Source organism: Chelon labrosus, assembly GCF_963514085.1.
Source record: "Chelon labrosus genome assembly, chromosome: 19".
Taxonomy (NCBI): domain Eukaryota; kingdom Metazoa; phylum Chordata; class Actinopteri; order Mugiliformes; family Mugilidae; genus Chelon; species Chelon labrosus.
The window spans coordinates 25969433-25983784 of record NC_140352.1 but is presented as its reverse complement, the minus strand read 5'-3'; the positions used below and the strand labels follow the sequence as shown (position 1 = coordinate 25983784).

Genomic DNA, 14352 nt, shown 5'->3' with positions numbered 1-14352 from the left:
GTAAAAAAATCATTTACAACCAGAACTGCTCCTCAAAGGTGAAGCCAAAGCAAGTAGAGCTCCCCCTGGTGACCGGCTGCAGTTTAGGTCATAAGCGCCCACTCCTCCATGTTGGTGGATGGGACTGGGGCCGAACTGAAACGCTAACATATGCGTCGAATACTTTTTTTTCAAGGAAGGTTTCTGTCATTTTAGGCAGTTACTATAATGTTGATGCATGCTCAAGTGTCTTTTTTTTTTTTCTTCGTTTTAGTAAGTTATTTCACTCTATAAAAATAAGATGTGACATGGCGGCTACCATTTGCCTGTCAACCGCTCTGTAAAGCGGTCCCGTAAGAGCTGTGAAAAAAAATTAATAGGTACAGTGTATAATCCACAATTTCCTTGTAACTGGTGGAGGTAGAGCAGCGTGTAGTATTAATTAAACAAAAACGCAAGTGAGTCTGGCAAAAGTGCGGTCGGGTCATCGATATCACGGCTCCGCGTGGCTCCACTCTTGGATCGTACTGCGCAGACTGACTCCAAACTCGCAACAATTTAAAGCACAAGTGAGCAGCATAACATACATTTTGAGGAGCAAAAATGGAACAAATATAAAGTGTATAGTAAAAGACAGACTGTATGAGTAAAGTGACTAAAATGCAAATGTAAACAGTAAACAGTAGTTACAGGGATTATATTTACAAGTTATTGCCGAGGTATTCTGGTGAGAAACACAGACTGGATGCATTAAATTTCTTTTATGGTTTTATTATAGGAACAGAGAAGGTAAGAGATGGTGAGGGACTCAGAGCCTGCTGTGTAACTTTTAGAGAGAATCAGCAATATTTATAGGTTCATCTAAACAGAGGAAGTGCAAGGTTCAACAGTGCCATTGGGAGTTGTTTTTCAATTGAGATGGTTGCTAGGTGTTAATCAAGTCCTCTTATCTTGTCTATCCTGCCAGTTACAGCGCATGGAACCCATCACACATTCCAAGTGTAACCCTTCTCTGTAGGTTCCCACAGCACTATACTTATCTAAAAGAGAAGGATATATAAGATTATACAGGTTATTTGTAAATTTCCATTACATGACATATCAAGCATGTTGTACAGACTTTATACTGTACCTTGTGATAATTGTGGTACCTTTTAAAGCTGCAGTTAATCCATTATGATGTCAAGTTTGAGTCTGGCTACCTGATCTGACAGTGTTGACTCACTTAGAGTTTTTAGTCTCTACAATCTCCTGAGACAACTTTGGTTGGTGATGTAGTCACCATTTTGTCTAGTGAAAATATCTGCTTGGTTGTTGACAGTTGATGTTAGCACAAAAAAAGGAAAAGGACCTGAAGTGACTTTTTGACTCATGGAGTCTCTATTAGAAAAGAGTTTCCTAATTGGAAAATAAGGAAATGCTGAAGTGACTGCAAACACATAAGTTACTGCATTCACACGTATGCAAAAAAAAAAATAAAAATCCACATATTTCACAGTAAAAGACACACATTATGAAGTGTACTAATGTATAAAATAATGTTCTCATTTTAAATAAATACATCAATCAAAGTCACAATAATCGTGCCTCGTTGCATGTGTATTTTATCAGTATTAGACTTTTTTGCTTTGTAATATTGAAAATATTTAGTTATGGTATACGAAATTTAAAGAGGCAAATAAGGAACTACTTATCTATCATTCATCAACTCTTGACCTGCCATCAGGTTGGTTTGATTATCAATCTCAGCATTACCACATGAGTACAGCATTATCAAAAAGGCAGATCCACTTTACTCTGGAGTTTAAGTATAAAGTAAATACTTTAAATTATTGCTTGCTATTGAAACAGTAACTAAAACAGTTCCAACAGTCTTACAGTCTCAAACAACCTTCTGCAATGCACTGTGGTCTGGATAGAAGCATTTGTCTTTTGACTGTTTGATAGGATGATTTTTCAAACTCCTTAAAAATCAATCTTTCAGTCATACACTATATTGCCAAAAGTATTTGCTCATCTGCCTTTACACACATATGAACTTAAGTGACGTCCCATTCTTAATCCATATTGTTTAATATGACGTCGACCCACCCTTTGCAGCTATAGCAGCTTCACCTTTTCAGCGAAGGCTTTCCACAAGGTTTAGGAGTGTGTTTATCGGAATTTCTCACCATTCTTCCAGAAGCGCATTTGTGAGGTCGGTCACTGATGTTGGACGAAAAGGCCTGGCTCGCAGTCTTCACTCTAATTCATCCCGAAGGCGTTCTGTCGGGTTGAGGTCAGGACTCTGTGCAGGCCAGTCAAGTTCGTCCATACCAAACTCGCTTATCCATGACTTTATGGACCTTGCTTTGTGCACTGGTGCGAAGTCATGTTGGAACAGGAAAGGGCCATCCCCAAACTGTTGTCACAAAGTTGGGTGCATGGAATTGTCCAAAATCTGTATGGCTTGGATGCGGCTGCTCGGCCATGGAAACCCATTCCATGAAGCTCTCTATGCACTGTGGAATATTTCATAGCGAGGAAATTTCATGACTGGACTTGTTGCACAGGAGGCATCCTATCACAGTACCACGCTAGAATTCACTGAGCTCCTGAGATCGACCCATTCTATCACAAATATTTGTAGAAGCAGTCTGCATGCCTGGGTGCTTGATGGAAGTGATTGGAACACCTGAATTCAGTTGTTTGGATGGGTGAGTGAATGCTTCTGGCAATATAGTGTAGCTCTTCATCTGCTATAATGTTTTGTAACCGCTCCGGCTTCACAGCAGGGGATGACTGTGGTCTAATTTTGTAGCAGATGTGACCAGGGCCAAATTGAAAATTCCCCCTAACAGAAATGAAGCTCACAGTATATGCTGAACTGCTGTATCTGAGCTTTCAGGTATTGCTGAATATGTCTTTAGTGGACATTGCATGCTTTCTATATGTCATCATTTATTCACTCAGTCTCAGTATGTTGTTGTCATCGTTGATGGAGTTCATGGTGTAATGTGCAGGGAAAAACTGTCCTTAGGTGGTTCTTTCGTTTTGTTCTTTTATTGCTTATATATTTTCAAACTAAACTTTTGGGGAAGGGGAAACAAAGGAATCTAAACAATCTATGGAGCGTGCGTTTCCATGGCTCAGCTTTAAACACTGGGAACACCCCTCACGTTGAGTGCAACTTCCATATAAGGGAAAATACGTCACCCAAGAGGTGAAGGCGACTCACTTCATCGAAGCTACCAATAGACTCAACACATGGTGACCCAAGATGGACAGCGATCGAGTGATGTCTTGCTGTTTTGTGGCAAACACAAGAGCTGCGTAACGCGGAGTTGTTTGTTCTTTGTTGCTGTTGTCATTGGCGCACCGGACTCAGCTCATCTGAAGTGTTATCATACGTTTATGCAGTTTTTTAGCCTGGACATTCTCTACCTTTATAAGACAGCTTTGAAACAGCGAGAGTTCATTTTTAAGTGCAGACCATGTGGGGGAGGACTTAGCAAATTGACATTTATGTATATAATATTTTGTTGCTATAATTAGATTATTAACCAAAAATTCATCCTTTTTATTTTTGAGGATTACACCCATCTGAATGTTTTGACATGAAAAGAAATCTATGTTTATAAATCTGGAGGACAACAGGTTGTGAAGAGATTTCCATAAATTCTGAACCAATTCACACTCATAAAACAGGTGTTCTGTTGTTTAAACATTAGTGTTACAGATATGACAATTGTCTACCTCCAATTTGAATCTTTTCTTTATAAATTCGTTAGAGGGATATATATTATTTATTGTCTTAAAGTGTACTTCCTTAAATTTAGGGGGAATTGGATATTTTAAGAATTTCGTTCTAACTGAAGATATTTCAGATTTGTTATAACCGAGAAAGAAAAGTGTGCTTCTTGTTCTACCCGGGTACATAATGTTTACAAGAGTTTGATTAAGGAATTTATTATTACATTTTGCATCTACCAGGTCCACATATTCAATTTTAATTTTGTGTAGTCTTGGTGATGCAATGTTCAATAAATTATTCTTTATTGCTTGAATAAGGGCCCTTGGAATGTTCTGTTACTTTGTTGTAATCCACAATTGAGCAGTCAATATTATATTTAGAATTAAATTCCTCCAGTTCAAAAATATTACCATTTTCATCCAATATATGTACAATTGACCATATTTGTTTTTCCCACCAGACTTTCATAAACATAGACTTACTTCTACACAATATAACTCTGTTGTTCCATAATGGAACATTGTGGGGACTGAAGTTATGTTTGAACATCAGTTTCCACTGTAACAAAACCTGTTAATGAAAGGTTGAGAGTTTTATAGGCAGTTTAGATATTTCAAAGTCACATGCTAATAAGAATTCAATACCTCCCACTTTATCAAAGATATATGTCGGTAAGAGAACCATATCTCTTCGCCGTTCCTCAAAAAAGATTGGAGCCATTTAATTTTCAATATCCCATTCATAATTTCAAAGTCGATTGCCTTTATGCCACCTTCCTCATAATTTTTCAACAGATCCCCTTTTCTAATGTAATGATGTTTATTTTTCCAAATAAATTAAAATTGATTCTATTAATTTCTTTGATTAGCTTTGGAGAAATAGCAAGAGAGTGGGATGGATAGATTAGATTCGTTCTTCCAAATAATGTTAAATATCTTTGTAGCCAACTGTTTAATGTTTTTCAATTATCAATATTATCTTGGAAATTCTTTATTTCACTAGTATCCGATGATTTGGTAATCCAAATACCTGTGATCCCTGCATTATTAAAAACAGGAAGGATAGTGGGGAACCATCATCTTCGAGGACGAAATGTGGACGGAAATAAATCCTGATTGATCGAGATTGGCAATCACTTTAACGTGTGGTGAAATCAAGTCTGTTTGAAGGCGAGCCTCGGTGAAAGGATTGCTGGTTGAGGCGGTGGATCATGGACTATGAATTCGGTTAGAGAATCAAGGCACTTGAAAAGAGAGATCTGATTCGTCATCTTCAATGAAGGTTGTTGGGCTTTAACATAACTGTACAACATACGTGTGGTCTAAAAATAAAGAAAGGCTTTAAACTGTATTACAAAAAATGCTCAGCATAGTATTCAGCAGTTAAATCAAATAAACATTCCTGAATAAGATGCTATATGAGTATAGACAGTTAAGGTTCACCAGTAATATCCCTTACTTATGTGCAAACTACTTGCATGTAATAGTAGTAGTGGAACAAACAAATATTCATCACACTGTTCATGCCCTCTCAGGCATCCACATTTATCAGCAGTGCTAGCAAGAGGCAGTGCTAGCTAGAGGCAGAGCTAACAACTCCTGAGACACCGGCTACTTAGCTAACTCAAACTCACACAACATATTTCCCTATAACAACTTAAACTAGAATAATGATCAAATTATCCATAACTAAGAAGTAGAAAGTACTTACATTTCCTCAAGAATGCACACATAATTAAGGAAACACAGAGAAAGTCTATGCATCTTCACACAGTCAGCTCACTATCTGGTGTGCTGCTTGTCAGTGTGGTTGGGCGTTTCCTGACTTGTTCAGACAGTGTTTTCACCTTTTCACTTTTTACCAGTAGATGGTTCTGTTGGATCTGATCTGTGGGCTTTCTTATAAAGTCCAAGAAAAAAACAGCAGAACTCAGGGCTTGGGACTGAACAGCTGTGAAGCCTTAAGAAAACCACTAGTCAGTGAGGCTAACTGGGAAAAAAGGCAATTTTCTTGGGAGCATTTGACTCTGGAGCAATGGAAGAAGGTCATGTAGTCTAATGAGTCCAGATTTACCCTGTTCCAGAGTGATGGGCGTGCCAAGCCTAGTACCTACTGTTCTAGCCTGTGGGGGCAGTGCTGTGATCTGGGGTGGCTGCAGTTGGTCAGGACTAGGTTCAGCCACATTATGTGCCCAAAGAATGAGGTCAGCTGACTACCTGAATGACCAGGTTATTCCATTAAGGGATTTTTTCCTTCCGTGATGGCATATAGTATATACAGAGAAGTTTAATCCTCCTCTAAAGCTGGAGATATTCATTCATTCATTCATCTTCTGTAACCACTTGTTCCTGTGAAGGGTCGCGGGGTCTGCTGGATCCTATCCCAGCTGTCATTGGGCGAGAGGCAGGGTACACCCTGGACAGGTCGCCAGTCTATTGCAGGACTAACGCAGAGAGACAGACAACCATTCACACTCACATGCACACCTACGACCAATTTAGAATCACAAGTTAACCTAATTAGCATGTTTTTGGACAGTGGGGGAAGCCGGAGGACCAGGAGAGAACCCATGCAGACACAGGGAGAACATGCAAACTCCACACAGAAAGGTCCAGTCAGCCCATGGATTCGAACCCGGGACCTTCTTGCTGTGAGGCAAGCTGGAGATATATCAAGAGAATTTTCCACTACTGAAAAGGTGCTCCATATACATGGATAATTACTGCATGGGCAATTATCTTTCAGCTGGCAACAAGTTATTTAACCCCAACTGATGCAATGAGTGCTTCTCATTTCTTAAACAACCATGTCAAAAGACACATCGCGTGGTCGTGGAAAAGATGTCAGTCTGTTTGAGAAGGGTCAAATCATTGCCTTGCATCAAGCAGAGAATACATCTGGCATGATGCTACAAACTTCCTGAATATCATAGTCGCATAATTCACCTTTAACCCAGGATTCATCGGGCTCAAATTGTGAAAGAGTGGTTCAAGGAGCATGAGACATCATTTTCACACATGGATTGGCAAAAAGAGCTCATATGTGACTGGGCCCGGCTTTCTTTTCACAATGTATGGCCCCTGCCACTAAGCAAGGAGACTGCTGTCAGTGGTTGGCAACAGTAGGAGAACTTTCTGGCACCTTCTGGAAAACTCTCCTCCTAGAGGCCAGATGATTACTAGCAAGCTCTTGAAACTGGTCCAGTTTGTCTCTCATTTTCAGGACATATGAGAGCTCACTGCACTGCTGTTGTGGAATAGGACCCTCCCAGGCCTCCTTCAAGACATCCGTGTAGTGGGGGGGAAAAGGGGACCTGACTGCTCAGGGTCCGAGTAGGGAGAGGGCCAATGAAAATGTTTTTATTATTATTTTTTGAATGAATGAATTGGGCCCTCCAATTAATTGGTGTCATAATCAAATATATTGATAACATCAACTGAGAGAATGAACTTTGTGTCACAACCCTCTCAACATATTGGACAGGGGGGCCCCCTCTTGCAGATGCAAAATGGTTTAGTCCGCCCATAGACAGCGGCTGGCGACAAGTACGTCAGTAAGCCCAGGCTGACTGACCTGGAGGCTAGCTGCCATCATGCCGCAAAAGAAAGAGTGGAAAGAAAAATAAAAAAGGCAGAATGAGGGGAAGTAACTGTTAGCTGCTTTCTTTCCGAAAGGTGAACCGAGTTTACTTGCTGTGTAACGGCATCCAATTAACGTTAACGTTGTCGTAGTCCAGAGTCAGTGGGCATTTACTGGGATGTAAATTACATCTTACATCTCGTATAAGGCTTTAGCAAGGCTTTATTTCTTTTTCTGCAAGCTGAAGAACAGTTATTGAAAAATGAGATTTGATTTGATTCTCTGTGTACAGTCGTTGGCTCCTGTTCAAGAATAAATGTTTTTAAATCTAAATGTGTCCTGGATCAAAACGTCAGTACACAAACCAGATGTAGCCTAATGTTTATAGGTGTTTGAGCACAAGTAGGCCAAATGCATCAATTCAGGTGTTGAATGAAAGAACCAGTCATCAGTATAATCTGTTATGATTTTAGCTTAAAACCCTATTTATGCTTGTTTATTATAAATAAATCCCCCCAATTTGTTTTCCTCGCGCACTTCGTGCACTGGCATGGATAGGGGCCCACTGACTAAGAGTGTACAGGGCACAGAATTTGGTGCTACGCCCCTGGCAGGAGGACATACATTACTGAGCTTCTTGGATCACGACCCATAACAAAATGCCAAAAATCCAGTAGTGCTAAGGGTATTGGCCAGTAAAAACAGATGACTGCTGCTTTAAGATTCATTACTGTGATGGAGTGGTGGAGTATACATTTTTGTAGAGTTAATAAATGACACTTTTTGGAAGAATTTAATGTGTCCACTCTCACAGATTCCTGTTAACTCATTGCATTGGTTTTAAAGAGATGCACAGTTGGTATACACATTCAAGAGACCAAAAAGACCCAAAAAGTGTGCGTTATCGATTGTGGTGGGCCGACCTGGTCCAAAATGCCAGGGCCGTTTTTTTGTCCCAGTCCACCCCTGCATACAAATGTCTGCATCCAAACCTCCTCAGATTACCTTAAAGATTCTTTATTGATCCAAACCAGTCAATTCGAAAATTGCAGCAATGGAGAAGCAGCAGGAGATACTAAAGAGAAAACACGCTACCTCCAAGTGGACCAATCACAGCTCTTGGTTTATGTGTCGCCGCGGCAGATAGTTACATTTCTGGGGAGGTGCACGTCAGCTGCGCCGCTAGGCTCTGCATAAGGCCTGCGAAGGTGTCTAGGTTATTGCTGTAGCCTCTGTGTCAACTTAACGCAGAAGCCTAAACTGATTACACATACTGTACATAAACAGTTAGTTTAGTCATAACAAACTAAAATACAGATTGGTTGGGATAAAAAACAAAAAAAAACAAAAACAAATCAAATCCATCTGAAAAAGCTGATATTCTCTTACCACAAAACCTCTTCAGCAGCTAACATGCTCAAGCATTAGCTCAACAAGCCAAGACTGATCACAGTCTTGAGACTGAAAATAACTATGTTTCAGTGATTCAGCATTAACACTCTTTTGTAAAGGGTACAGTTTTATTCAATATTCAAGATTCAAAGAGTTTATTGTCACATGCATACTGTAGAAACATTCTCTGTACAATGAAATTCTTCTTTTGCTGTCCACCCAAATGCCTGACAATATAAAGAAAATCAATAGAATACAAAAACATGCATATAATAGAAAATATAAAATCTAGTGCAAATATCAGTGTGCAAATGAGAGTGTAAACAATGAACTGAAATGTAAACATAAACAAAAATTAACAGTGCACTGTATGACATTAAGTAGTCCATTATTTTAGTCCATGATTATAGACTCCTGTCAGCTGTTAAGGAGACTGATGGCAGTGGGGAAAAAGGACTTCTTCAGTCTTGGGGATGGGTGGGGTTCTTGGTGATGGAGGCAGCGCTCCTGTCCTCTGGTGTCCACAATAGATTATATTACATAGATTAGATAGATACTTTATTTATCCCTTGGGAAATTTGGTGTCCAGTAGCTTCATCACATAGAAAGTGATATAAAGATGTTTAAGTTTTATAATTAATCCACTTTAGGTCTATTTAGGTTTTTCTTTTTTATTATTGTGTGAGAAGAGAGAGAAACGTTTTTTCGATTTTTCTGTATGTTGTGAATGTATTGAAAAATTGACAATAAAGAAATCTTGAATCTTGAATAATTAGATTGATTGGTGATTCTAAATTGGTCGTAGATGTGCATGTGAGTGTGAATGGTTGTCTGTCTCTCTGTGTTAGCCCTGCCATAGACTGGATACCTGTCCAGGGTGTACCCAGCCTCTCGCCCGATGACAGCTGGGATAGGCTCCAATAAATTGAAACACTTAATTACACCGTTTAATTCTAGTTTCTTGCAATAATAGCAGTGGTATTCCTTCTGGATATTAGTTAAGCCGGGCATACACTGTGCGATATTTTAAATCCTTTGATTCAGCTCCATCTCAAACTGCATGACTAGATGGCTGAGTTCAAAAGTTCGCAGCCCACGAATCATGTTCTCACACTATACGGCCCGATGCTCTGATGCGAATTGACTGCTCACACTTTACGTCCATATACCACACGTCGGACTTCTGTATCCGGAACTGCAACGTCAAAAAGAAGTAGAAGAAGAAGAGGAACCCGGAAGTGGGAGACGAACACCTCGCATGCTCTGTGCGAGAGGTTGAGGCAAATCGGATCGTGGCCAGCTCGTTGCACTGCTTCTACTGTGAAATCGGCTCAAAATGAGCCGACAATCGCACAGTGTATGCCCGGCCTCAGCGTTCCATCCTAGGGAGATACTAAGTCGACATTTTGACCAAGTTAGACTGGTATTAATAGATAGTAGTAGTTGGCTAGTGGTAATGTGCGAGGGGTCTTTCGGGTATCATATGTGATTACATAATTAAAGATACATATTTTGGGCTAAATAAATATTATAAAACACTGTACTTCACTTTATGCGTTAGTTGGTGTTCTCTGTTCTCTCGGTCGCATTTGAATTTATTTGTAACGTCATCACGCCGCATGAAGGATTGTGGGTAAAACGGAAGACCTTTGTTTACCACAGTGGTTTACCATGGCGACGGGGACGCTAACATTTTTGGTTAACAAATACAAAGTGTCTTTGATATTATTTATTTTAATATACACGGATCTCCGTCACTGCCAGCAATTTATCATCCCATTTAAGGCTCCTTCAGACTGCAGCGTGGAGGAAGTTTTCGACATCTCGAGTTTGTCGTGTGTGAGGTGCGGTCCAAATCAGCGACGGGGCCCAACAGGTAACGTTGTACCATGAGAAGAGAACGTTACTCTACCAACAGAAAGTGTATTTAGTCTTACTTCAAAAGAGATTAACTTGAGCTAGGAGATGGCCATCCGCGTACGATACAACGAAGCAACAAAGAGCTCGAGAACGGTTAGCTCGGTGCAAGATATTTACATTGCTAGCTAATGGCACTTATACAGTCCACAACTGTCCACCTTTCCACATCATGCACAGGGTCTGTATTGTTAGTAAGTCGCTAAGTCTGAAATTACTATCATTATATATTTTTTAATCAAACACATAATAACGTATTCAGAACAGTTATTTCATTTCCTAACTAAAGAGCCATAAATGTCATGAGTTAGTCTTATTCGTTTTTCCGAGTGACAGTCTAATACCAAAATTAGTAAACTGGAGATTATTAAGTGTTTTAGATAATAAATACGTTTACATCTGTTCATATTTACAAGATTTAACAGTGTTTTTCTCTGCTGACTCTTACAAATGTTCTTGACTTTAAACCAGTCCTTTTTAGCATCTATACTTATACTCCAATATTGTTTTGCAAGTAATAAGTATGCAGTATTGCTATTCCCTAGGTTCTTGTTCTTTAAAGATTTCCCCCGCAGACAAGAAAATTGATTTAAAATCCATAATTAATAAGATAAGATAAGATAGGTTTTTATAATTGCACATTACACACAAGGTAAACAATATAAGTGTATAAGTGTAAACCGAGAAAAATAAAATAAAACATAGACATAAACTCAAGTGTAAACTGAGAGGGGGTAGTTTGTTTATTATATCTGTGTCATTTCTGCATACTGTTGCAAACTGCAATTTCCCCATTGTGGGACAAATAAAGGTTTTTCTTATTCTTATTTACACTATTGAAAGCAGCTATATGAGTAAAGTGCTTTGGTGCAGTGGTATTTAAGTCCGGTTAAGGCTCAGAGTTGAGCAGGCGGATGGCATGTGGATAGAAACTCTTCTTCAGCCTCTCAGTCTTTGTCCTCAGGCATCGGAAACGCCGACCTGATGGCAGTAGAGAGAAGAGAGAGTGTCCGGGGTGACTGGGCTGTTTCAGGATCTTCTTGGCCCTTACCCTGCAACGTTTGGTATAAATGTCCTGCAGATTGGGGAGGGGGGTTCTGATGATCCGCTCCACTGAACAGACCACCCTTTTGAGGGCCAGGAAGTCCTGCCTGGTACAATTTCCCATCCAGGTGGTGATGCTCCCACACAAGATGCTCTCGATGGTGCAGGTGTAAAAGTTCCTGAGCACCATGAGAGGGAACTTAAAGTCTCTGAGGCGTCTGAGGAGGTAAAGACGCTGTCTGGCCTTCCTCACGATGGTGTTCAGATGGTGAATCCATGACAGGTCCTGTAAGATGGTCACTCCCAGGTATCAGATGGTGACCACTCTTTCCACCTCAGAGCCACAGATAATGAGAGGATGGAAGTCCCTCTGCTGTTTCCTGCTGAAGTCCACAATCAGTTCCTTCGTTTTGCTGACGTTCAGCAGAAGGCAGGGACACCTCCCTCCTGTAGGCTGTCTCGTCGTCGTGGGAGATTAGTCCTACAACAGCGGTGTCGTCAGGAAAACTTGATGATGATGTTGGAGTCTGACGTGGCCACGCAGTCATGTGTGTACAGCGAGTACAGCAGAAGGCTGAGCACACAGCCCTGGGAGGATTCAGTGTTGAGAGTCAGGAGGGCTGAAGTGTGGTGACCCACTCGAACCTCCTGTGGTCTGCCGGTCAGGAAGCTGTAGAGCCACCTGCACAGAGAGTCCAGACCCAGGTCATGCAGCTTAGAGGCCAGTCTGGAGGGGACTATGGTATTAAATGCTGAGCTGTAGTCAACAAACAGCACTCTCACATAGTTTCCCATACCAGTGTCCACATGGGAGAGGATCTTGTGGAGGAGGAAGGTTATGGCGTCATCTGTGGATCTGTCCTACTGGTATGCGAACTGTAGTGGATCCAGGGTAGTGGGCAGTGTGGAGGTGATGAATGTCTTGATCAGTCTCTCAAAACATTTCACTGTTTTGTAATCCGTGATGGTGCGTAGTCCCTGCCACAGTCCCCTGGAATTAATTATGAATTAATCAAATTATACTTTATTGGCCCCTCATTAGGAAATGCTTTCCCTGTGGAAATTACTGAGCACACTCGGAGCAGTGTGCAACCACAGGTGCGAAATCAAAGGTAGCGGAAAGCAAAAGCTCACTTTAGTGTGTCTCTGAGAAAGGCATGTGAGGAGTCCCCAGCTATACAATACAACCGAACAGTTTTCCCTTTTCAAGAAAAAAAGTTATTCATCAGAGAGTCAACAGCAAGATTTTCTCATCCTCCTACTCAATCAAACTGACCTGTCACTGTCCAACTGGAGTACGGTCAGAGTCAGATTAGAAACAATGATGAATCTTTTAAAATAAAACTGGGGCCACATGACAGTTTCTCTAGTTTCTTCAATGCAAATACAATACACTAGGGACAAGCTACAGGCAGGCAGGAAGTTCTGGGGATTTCCTGTTCATTCAGATTTAATAACATGTGTTTAGTGACCTTGTATTATGAAGGATTGTCTTCCAGTTTGTTTTCTGCACTTGGTTATAATATTAGAATAGGACCATGTTCATATATTGATCCCAATAATAATAAGCCTATAACAAAATCATGATCATATTAAAGCACCCCTTCTAAGCAGTGTTAGAATTACTAGAGTCCAAATCCTTCTTCTGATCTCTTTTCTCATGTTCTGATCCTGTACTCATAATGTGTTTCTAGAGATGTAACGATATGAAAATTTGATATCACGGTTATTGTGACCAAAATTATCACGGTTATCAATATTATCACGGTATTGTTAGATGTGTTCAAAAAGTACTGAACACACACTGAAATCTTTTAGCCAAGTTTTATTTAAAAAAAGTATACTTTTCTTTACATTCACTGCCCAAGACTAGATCTAGTCTTACAGATTCAAGAATTGGTACAGAAAAGAAAACTCACTGTTTTATGTAGTTGAAAGCAAATATGCATACGAAAGCAACACTACCATTTTAAACAAAGTAATGTGAGGGTAGCTATTGGCTGTCCTAAAAGTCGCTAGAAGTCGCTAAATGGCGTCATCGGCTAATTTGCATAATTTGTCATTTGGATGTAATTGTGATGGACGCTGTAGGAGAGAGGAATAACGTGAAGAGTAAAAAAAAAACTAAATATGTTTAGAACTACAAATGAACATTCTTCTGTTGATTCTTGGTTGTTTTTTGTTTTTGTTTTTTTTTATTTTGCCATTGAAATAGGCCATCACCTCTCAAAATAATTTCATGACTAATGCTTTGCCTAGCCACACAAAATTAATTTTGTCCTGTATTATTAACGCTCCTCCTTTTTCCGCGCTTGGTATTGGCAAAGTGACTCTAAAGAGACACTCTGGCAGAGTTACTTGAGTTTTTTTTTTTTTTAGTTTTAGTTTCCTTAAGTTTGGTTTAGTTTCTAACCTTATGTTCCACTTAGGAGCCTACAACGAGTCACAGTAAAACATGAGCATTTTTTTTGTTGCCATAACTAGAACATTTTTAACATTTTTTGTATAAACGGTTTTAACTTGAGAAAATTAATAATCGAAATGGTACGACGGAGTATTATGACGGAGTATTAGGGTCACATTAAGGGAAAAAAAAAAATCACAGAATAAAGTCGTAATTTATGAGAAGAAAGTCGTAATTTATGAGAAGAAAGTCGTAATTTACGAGAATAAAGTCGTAATTTATGAAAATAAAAACGTAATTTATG

At 39.8% G+C, this 14352-nt stretch overlaps 1 protein-coding gene across 4 annotated transcripts in view; it reads left to right on the top strand.

The window, feature by feature from the left end:
• Window positions 1-146: 146 nt before the first annotated feature.
• The window catches only part of tmem67 (transmembrane protein 67), a 44931-nt gene continuing 30725 nt past the window's right edge, over window positions 147-14352 (top strand). For all 4 annotated transcript variants that reach the window (XM_084568102.1, XM_084568101.1, XM_084568100.1 and 1 more), the window contains exon 1: window positions 147-10559. In XM_084568102.1, the coding sequence (XP_084424228.1) occupies window positions 10355-10559 (205 nt within the window). In that variant the 5' untranslated portion in view covers window positions 147-10354. The remainder of the gene's footprint in view (window positions 10560-14352) is intronic.